Source organism: Chaetura pelagica, unplaced genomic scaffold (assembly GCF_000747805.2).
Source record: "Chaetura pelagica isolate M959 unplaced genomic scaffold, ChaPel_1.0 scaffold138, whole genome shotgun sequence".
In the NCBI taxonomy this organism is placed as follows: domain Eukaryota; kingdom Metazoa; phylum Chordata; class Aves; order Apodiformes; family Apodidae; genus Chaetura; species Chaetura pelagica.
In genome coordinates, this window is record NW_009954215.1 from 5,616,030 (window position 1) to 5,625,861 (window position 9,832).

The following is a 9,832-nucleotide window of genomic DNA, read 5'->3' on the forward strand; positions in this document are numbered from 1 at the left end:
GGGGGGAGCGTAAGAGGCTGCGGGAAGGGCCGGCGGGGGAACAGCGGCGGGCAGGGCTCTCCTGCCTCCCCTCGGCTCGGCTCTGACCTTAATGCTGAGTGGGAGAGAAGCAGCCGGAGCCGGGGAGGCTGACAAGAGGACTGCAGCAAGCACTTATGCAACAGAGCCCACCTGGGACTGCAAAACTCCTTGGGGCTGGCGAAGGGGTTAGTTTAGATTGAGCGAGTAGAAACTGCTGCATCCCAGGCACCGGCAGGACGTGCCCGGCCGCGGTCCGGGAGGTCAAAAGTGCCTTTAAAATGACAAAAGACACGGCTGGGTGAGAAGTGCTGAGCTGGGCCTGTGCAGCACAGCAAACAGGTTCAGTGCCTTCCCAGGTAAGTGACAATTACAAAGGGGCGATTTCTACCTGAGTGGCAAAAATCTCTCATCTGGGATTTTAGAAGTTGGCAACAAAATGTCTCCAGAAAAGGTTTTTATTTGGGATTTTATTTTTGCTCGTTTTGGAAGTAAGTTTTGTAGTTTCATAAGGTAACTAACCCGATGAATTGCCTGTCATTTACGTCATTAAAATACAATTGTCTTATTTAACTGCAGTTAGAGGACGTAAAGAAAAAGGGGTAATGACTGAAAGCACTTGTGAAATCAGACGTTCCCCCGCTCTATAAAATGTAAATATTCTGAAACAATATCCAGGCCAGTATTCTGTGGCTGATGTAATTCAGTCTGGAGTAACCAAAGCTATATGCTTAAGGATAAACCTACATAATGGAATTACATGATTGTATCCATGCCTGTGCTTAGTCACCCTTGCACTCACTGTAATGCATATATTTGCAATATCTAGTTTCAGTCTGCTGCTTTGGTTGAATCAAGTCAAAACAGTTCAATGAGATGTGATTCTGGTTGCCTTCAACTGAGCAAAACAGCTTTTATTTTGGGAAGAAAAAAACGAACAAACAAACAACAAAAAGCCACCAAACACCCAAACAAAACAACTATCCTAAAAACTCAAAACAACAGATGCTTCTTGAAAATAAACTGGGTTGGTTTCAGTGCTTGTAACAGTGTAAGGATTAAGAGACAACTTAAACATATACGTTCTGCTGATTTGCAACATTACTGCTAAAGAACTGATCTCAGAAAACAAACAAGAAGTTGTTACACAAAGGTGAAAGAAAGCTTTGAAAACAACAGAATAGCATCTGTGTTACAGTCACAGCGGTCACTTGTCTGAGGAAACATACAACAGTGGGATAAAAAGTTGTTTGCCCAGCTAAAATTGCTGTATTTTTAGCCTGATATCTGGCACTGGCTATTTCAGGAATAAATAGATAAATAAATAAATGCACACAAAACGAAACTACAGTGGGAAATAAAAAATGGAAGTTGGGAGGATTCTGGCAGAGATGAGGTAGTGTGGTTGAAGGGTCAAAGGATTAGCACTGGAGAGATGCAACAACGTATCCTCATATGCTTGTAAAAAAGCCTTGCCCTATAATTTAGCCTTATGGTTCACGGAGTGTAACATGTTGGCTGGTAACATTCATTTGAATTGCGCAATGTTTCTTGTGGACTTGATTAACTCTTGTTCTCTGGAAAGAATGCAGGTATGTGTACTTAAGACTGGTACACGTGCTAAACGGGAAGCGTATCAGAGCCCACTGAGTCCCTGACGGTATCTGAGCATGGGAAATCACCTGCTGCATAAATTCCACACTGTCCCAGAAAGGGGCTGGCAGGAGTAATAGCCACGATTTTAAGACTGTGGGTGTTTTGAGTTGTACTTAAGACTTTTTAGATTTCTTATTTCTGCATTTCGGAAAGAGATTTTTCATGACTGTTTTGAAGTTCCCGTAAAAGTTAAAATGTATCTCTTCATTGATAATAAAACAAAGATAGCTGGACAACAACAGCTGACACCAGCATACTTTTTAAAGAATTCAAGCTATTTTGAGAGGAAATGATAGCTAATTCTTGCCTTTTTGGGAAAGTCAGGCTGCCGTGATATTAGGTTCCCTAGACTACAGAGGCCCATTGTTTTTTTCAGAACTACATGGTTATAGGTTGGAAGTCTGAATACTAATTGACCTATTAAAAAAACCCAAACATTCACCTCTAGTCCTTGTCAGTTTTATCAGAGGTCCAGTATAAATCCACCATACTGCCTTGGATATGCCTCCTAAGAAACTATCTTCTCAAGAGAAAACTGATATAACACCTTAGAGAACTCTACTCTCCATCTTATTGCTAAGATTTATGCTTCACAGCTTGTATCTTTCAATGCTTCAGCAACTACCCTTATATATTTTTAGCTATATAAAGAGTAGTAGTATTTAATTATTTAAAAAAGAAACAAACATGGGCCATTCTCCACAACATTGTACTAATGTTCATGTATATTACATGGGTACTTATTTTAAAGACACACAGTTTATTATTTACTTTTATTGAGCGTCCCGTATCAACTCATTTGCCACTCCTTTCACATAAATTAAAACTTCAGAACATTTACTTCTCTCATCAAATTTTGAATCACAGATTACTTTCTTCTAGACTAACAACATCAAAAGGCATTTCAGTCACTGACCTCAAGCTGATCAGTATGTGAAGCACATAATCTCTAAAATGTTTCTTGATACTACCTTGCATTTCATTTATCATACAATATTTCAACAATACTTCCAACTATTTCTCTCTCTACAGAAAAGCTGGTAACCAGCAGAGAAGATTCAAAAGCTAAAATCACTATGTGGAGCTGTGAAACCTTAAACAACAGTACTGAAAACAGTGAGGACCAGCATCTCTGCCATTACTTCCACCTTGTGCTTTCCATCTTTTCCCTACTCTACCTCATCATATGTTTCCCAATTGGCCTTTGTTACAATGGCTTGCTGGTCCTAGTCAATCTGTACAACAAAGCTACTATGACTATGCCAGATGTTTACTTTGTCAACATCGCCATTGCTGGTCTCATCATCAACGCTCTGGCACCAATGTACCTTCTAGGTCTTGCCAACACAAAATGGGCCATCTGGAGTTCTAACAATGAAGTTTATATCACCTTACTTATTTTATTCAACGTCTCATCTTTGGTTACCATGTACTCTACTACATTGCTCAGTCTGGACTACTACATTGAACGTGCTCTACCTAGAACTTATATGTCCAGTGTGTACAACACCAAACACGTTTGTGGATTCATATGGGGGGGTGCCATGCTTACAAGTTTTTCATCTCTCCTGTTCTATGTCTGCAATCACGTCTCAACTAAAATCATTGAATGTTCCAAGATGCAGAACAAAGAAGCAGCAGATGCCATCATGGTCTTCATTGGGTACGTTGTCCCAGCTGTCGCTGTCCTCTATGCACTGATACTGATCTTGCGAATACGCAAAGAGACAACACCACTGGATCAAGACACTGGGCGATTAGATCCATCAGTGCACAGGCTTTTGATTGCCACAGTCTGCACACAGTTCACATTGTGGACCCCCTATTACGTTACTCTCTTGGTAAGCACATTTACTAACGCTCAAGGAAGAATGGCAGATGAAAATTACAGCCGAATACTACATTTTACCAAGATTGTATCAAAGTTCCTGGCTTTCTCAAGCAGTTTTGTGATGCCTCTGCTCTACAGATACATTAACAAAAACTTCCCCAACAAATTACGACGTTTGCTTAAGAAGATACACTGTGGGAATCAGGGGTGTTCTCACGAGCGCACAGTAGTACAGCAAGTGATGACGTAGGGGTGACAAACCCCTCTGGTGCTCTGTGTCCCTGCAGTACTTGGCCTGCCAGTACTGGGACTGTGATACTGCTGCGTTGGCACTTGGAGTCTTTAACAGGAGAGTCCCAACCAAGAGGTTAGAAGGACCTCTCCCTTACAGTTAAATGAAACTGTGTTCATTTTCAAATAGCTAATTGTTTGCTGACAGCTTGTGAGACTCTGGCCTGTGTGCTGTGATACCTGTGACAGCTGATACTTCCAGTGCACTGAATTGGTTACAAGGCATAAACTCTGTCTTCATCATTTGAATATTCCTGTTTGAAGAAATCACTAGACAGTTTACTGAAGTCTTGACTGAAGACACAGCACCTTGTATCTTGTACAGAAAGAGGTATTACCTTATTTTCTGTACAAAGAAGTAACAGTGCTATCCGTGATGAAGTAAATAGCATTTTTCAATGAAGATGATATAGATGATCTTTTCTAAAGATCATATCCAATTACATGTGTCCAAGTAGTAAATGTTAATTATAAATTAAATTATTTAATGTCTTTCTCTGTCACTGAATTCCCTCTAAAAGTATCTTAATTTACCATCTTCAGAAATTATTTTCTCACACAAACTAAAGTTTTTTAACACTTCTGGTAAATTGATTTTTTTTTCTAGATATAACAATTAACAAAAATGTATTTTATTTTTCCAGTGCTTTGTTTGCATCCTAAAACATTTCAATAATTCTGAAATATTTATTGACTAATTCTAAGGGAACTGAGAGATGTTTGTTCCACATATTAAAATGAAGGACACACTGGTTTACAAAGTTAAATCAAAATTTAACTAGTAAAGAATGTCTGGCTAAGTGTTATGGTCCACATATGTTCATGTAACAAGAATAATTATCTTAAAAATAAATATGTTAATTATTAACATTTTGTATTTTTAAGGGATATGCTTGCAACAAATAAATTAAAATCTTTTTAATCTAGGGCATCACTGGAGGTTTGAAAACGATACAAAATCCCTCAGTAGATGCAAGATTTTCGAATGGGAGTTAAGATATAGGGATCCCAGACAGCATCAGCTTTTTCCTGACCTCTCAGAAATTGAGTGTCTCCCAATGTGATTCTTGAATACACAGCAAAAGTATAACTTCTATATTTCACAGTGGGGATGAGGAAATCCAATCCAGATTGCCAAATTTTACTGAGTATATGAAATACCTAAGAAACACAAACATGGTTCCAGAAGCAAATTCAGCATTACCCACAGCAACAAACTTGTTGACCCAAGAACTACGTGTTCCTCTACTGCTGTTGCATTAATGACTGAGGAGGGGGAGATATTAAACATTCTCCCACTGATTTTGGGATAAGACATCTTTGTCACTCACCCTGCAATACAGCAGAATCATTTTGTTGCTTCATCTGCCACAACTGAAATTCCACATGACTTCATTCAAAAAAATGTGTCTTTTCAAGCCTCTGGTATAGAAAAAAACATGGAGCAAACCCAGAATTTAACTTCTTCCATTGTTTAAAGCACAAACTTAGCTGCTACTTGGTCCTAATTTGTCAGCTTAGAGACACAAATTCTAAGTGGTGAGAAGCAGCCTTTTCCTATCTCCTCCATTCTCTTCATCATTATTCAGGTCATTTCTTGTCATAGCCATCTTTGCTTATCTTCCTTAAATACAAGGATCTCTAAGTTATCAAAAACCTGGTAGAAAACTCCACTAATCTTTACTTTTTTAAAGTAGATTTTCATGTTTTGATTTTTTTTTTTTTTAACCCTAAAACCTCACTCAGTAAATAATCTATTTCTATGGCATTTTCCCCACTCAAAAATTATCCAGCAAAACTACATCAATTCACTCATAGTTTTAGCCTCTTAATTAAAACCATGTCAAGGAATGAAGCTTTTCTTTATCACTGTGTCTGATTCAAGGGCTGATTTATAGTGCTTCTGTGCTGACATGATACTGGCTGCTTTGGTAAACCATTCAATTGATTGGAATTTTCCTCCCTTAACTTGAGAGTTTTCCTACATATCTTGAACATTCAAGCTCACTTCCACATAAAAGTGCTTAAGAAAGAAATTTTTCCCTCCAACTGTCAAGCAAATAGTCTCCTCTTCTTCCCATCCAAGGAAAATGAGGTTTCCCCATGCACCACATTAAATTTCTTATGTAAAATCTGTTAAAGAAATTCTGTGCCATTAGGCAGGAAAAATCCCAGCAGGGAGGAACTGGCTTATCTGGTGTGAATAGAGGCTTCCAGAACTGGGACACAGCCAGGGCTGTGTGGCTGAGCAGCCAGCATTCAGTACAATTTTAACTTCCATGTTGCTTCCTTACTTCTGGTACCCCCTTCTCCTAAAACATCGTGTACTGTCACTAACAAGAATGTTGCATTTATTTCTGTTCCTTTCTCTCCGTGTTAAATTCTCAGTTTCAGATCATGTCTCTTATAACTTCTCTTTATCTTTTTCTCTTGCCTTTTTCACTTCTGTGTTACTTATATAGCTTTCATTTTGCTGCTCTGTTTCCATCCATGCTTGGTCTTGTACACTTGGTGCCAACTCACACTTCCTTTGACTGACCCCTTTGCAATCACCCAAATCTTACTCAAATTATTTGACATTACAAGTGGATTTATGTAGTAAATGGAAGCTGCTATTTAAGATATTGAGAGGTTTTTTATATCATTTACCCTTGAAAGATCAATTTTGATTGGTTTTTTTTTTCCCTAATCTTTTTTACTGCAACAGAGTTAAGTATGTTTATGTATACCCTTGTTAATATACTAAAGGTGATGGCAATCATACAAACAGATTTCATAATTTAATGAACAAGACTGATACATGCTAATTAAAGAGCTAATTTGATATATTAGTTGCCTCAAAGAAACTGTCATGGATCTGCCTGACTGCTTTTCTCTTAAGGAAGTTCTGAACTTAACTGCAGCACCCTCACATGGTATCTCTTAAAAAGCAGTATTTCAAAATGCAAGAACTTTGCAATATTTATTAAATCAACAGTAGATGAGAAAGTGCAGTAAAATACTTAAGAAAATACATGGTATAAAAAATATGGAAGAAGTTTTATGGACAAATGTTTCATATACGAAGTTCTCAAGAATGGGGCCTTTCCATTTCACATATCTGAAGGTTTCTGATGACTGTAAATAGGGGCTTATCTATTTCACCTTTAAATATGAGTAAAATACTGTATATATGCAAGATAAAAATCAGCCTACTGATGTAAAAAAGAATGTGCAAAGAATTTATTAAATTATTTCTTGAAGTGTTTCATTTAAATGTAAACCTCCCAACAGGAAGGTGCAGTGTATGTTTCTGTATGTATATACTGTATACTAGAAAGTAAGCACTAGTTAAGTGCCATTATTAACAGTGTTATTTTCTCACAAAATTAAATATTTGAGTTGGTCTATGGCTTAGAGCTGAACTGTCAATTAAGTCCAATCAATGAACTAACAAAAAAAATGTTGCTCTCTGCTTAAATTATTAACATAGCTAGGTCCAGACAGGTCCTTGTTGACTAGTCTGGTAGAGGTTCCAGTTTCAGAAGTTCTCATTTGAGTTCAAATTGAGTTGGTCTCTGAAGATATAATTTCAGTTAATGAAAGAAATTGATCATCCCCTATAAAATTTCTGGTTCTATTAGAATGAAGAGAATATTATTCTGCAAAGTCTCACAAAGGAACTATTGACTCAAAATAAATTCTCAATAAAAAGTGTTTAAAGTGTATCTGGCCAGTAAGATGTGTGATTTTTTATTTTGCTTTCTTGGTAAACACCTGTTGTAGACAAGGTTAAACCCATGTTGCTTCATCAAATCAAAGCCTAACAAATTGCATGACTTGGATGTCAAATCAGACATGTTATCAGATTTTCCAGGCCATAATTTCAGCATCATTAAAATCTCATTCATCAGCATGGAGTTCACAGGAAATGGAAACAAAAAGGAACACACCCCCGACTCTTTTCAGCAGAGAGGATTCTGCAACTAATGGGACAGAGTAACATTGCACCACAGAAATACAAAGCTGGTGATTAATGCCTGCATCAGCCATGTCCTTGTCACTTGCTGTCCTTTGTGCTGCCACAAACGAGGTCTTGGAAATCAGCTCCCTGCAGAAATTCTCTTGCTTTTCAGAACAAGATAACATTTATATCCATACCCTTAGCATCTCAAAATTTAGCTTTAGAAATGTAAAATACCTGGTAATAAACTGATTGCAGTAATCACTACATATAACTGGAAGATCAATCACTATGGAATGGTTAGTTTACCCCTAATATATGAAAAAATTTTCCTGGCTATACTTTCAAAATTATTATTTTGTACCCTTTAAATTTTCTGTGAAGTGTAGGAAGGCAGCAACTTCAAACAAACTATTTGAAATGGTTATTGGGAAATTACTTAGAGGAAGAAAACCAAAACTTTGTCCAAGGCACTTCTGAATGCTACAGTCTCAGTGAGAAATAAATGAAAATGGCAACCATGAAAACGGAAGTTGCAAGATTACATAGTTTAGCCAAAGCCTGGTATCTGACAAGATGCCCTTACAATGGTTAAAGGAGCATTTTCTGCTACTCTAACTGGAAAGCCTGCATCTCTAAACACAGAGTAGTGACTTGCTGATGCTTTGTTCCTCAGAGTGTTAAGATATAATAACCTTTATACCTAAAAGTCTGTGGTGCTCATCTGGATTAGTGAAACTCCTTTCATACAACATAGACTTGAAGGAGCTTAAATGGGAACAGAGCTAGTTAATAAGAAACAAGCTAACAAGCCTACAGGGTGTGAAGGATGAACTTCTACAGAAATGCCAGTACAAAATGTTGATCAGGTAGGACCAAATCAGCAGGTTTACACTAGTGCAAACCAGGCCAACGTGGCATCAGAATCTGCCCATGTCTGTCAATAGATAGATATGTCACTGAAAACAACCATGTTTTGGAGCAGTTGCAGACAATATGCATTCAACTATCACATAATAGGAAAATAGGCCCCAAATTGCCAAGAACAACCAGGTTGCTATGACACCTCTACCAGAAAACTCAAGGGGAAGTAACACTTTTTTTTTCCAGTTGAATCAGCTTTGTGCTCTGTAAGCACACAGCTAAAACCCTATTTATCATTGCTTATTAAAGAAGAAAGCAGTGCAGTGTTCAGGCTGGAGACCTTCTCATGAGCTTCACAGCAGCAACACAGAACTGGTAAGAGAAAAAAAAAGCAGAAGCTGCCAAGTGCTGCTCTCAGTTCTGCTGTTAGCTGAGGCCTTCAACAAGTACTGAGTTTTGCCTAAATTTCTGCAGTTGTAAAGTGCTCAACCCACTGATGAATCTGAAACATATGCTCCAAGATTATTTTTTGCCGTTTCTTAGTAAGTGAAACCTTGTGTATCTCTTAACTAATCTCATGCAATACTTCTTCCAAGTGAAAGCAATCGAAATGTACAAAACCAGCTGTGCAGATTGCCATGGCAACAAATTTGAAGTGTGAAATGTTTCCTCTGTTGTATTTCCTTTAGCCTTCCATTATATATCTAAACACCTTGAAGCACGATGAATACATTTCTATTCCCATCACAAGAGGATTTATTATCTACCTTGTCATTCCACTTTCTTCCCACTAAGTCCTTTCCTTGCTCTGCAAGTCCGTGTGATTTCCTTATATTCCTTCCATCTAAAGAACTGGCACCTTTCATTGCAATCACAAGAATAATAAAAAAATTATTCCATCTGCAGCAGGCAAGATTCTTATATTACTACAAATCACAACAGTAAAAGGTTTTTAAAACATCAGATTCTTATCAGAGGATTTATGAATGAAACATACAAATACATTTTAAAAAACCCACTTCCTACTTAAAGTGCTTTAAAACAAAATGTATATCCAGGAAGATAATCCAGTTCATCTCATTAAAAGTACTTGAGGATACATTATATGGAAAGATAAATAAGCAGCAGCATAGAGGTTCCCAACTCAGAGACCAGGAGAGAGGACTAATAAGAGAGAGAAACAGACCAACAATTAGAGACATCTTTCAGGAACTGTACCTGGAAATTTT

At 37.6% G+C, this 9,832-nt stretch overlaps 1 protein-coding gene across 1 annotated transcript; it reads left to right on the forward strand.

Moving 5' to 3' along the window:
• The first annotated feature begins 2,709 nt into the window (after nt 1-2,709).
• GPR146 (G protein-coupled receptor 146) lies at nt 2,710-3,755 on the forward strand. Its single transcript, XM_010003269.1, has one exon. It carries the CDS (start codon nt 2,751-2,753, stop codon nt 3,753-3,755), a length of 1,005 nt encoding a protein of 334 aa, XP_010001571.1. The 5' UTR covers nt 2,710-2,750.
• The last annotated feature ends 6,077 nt before the right edge of the window (nt 3,756-9,832 follow it).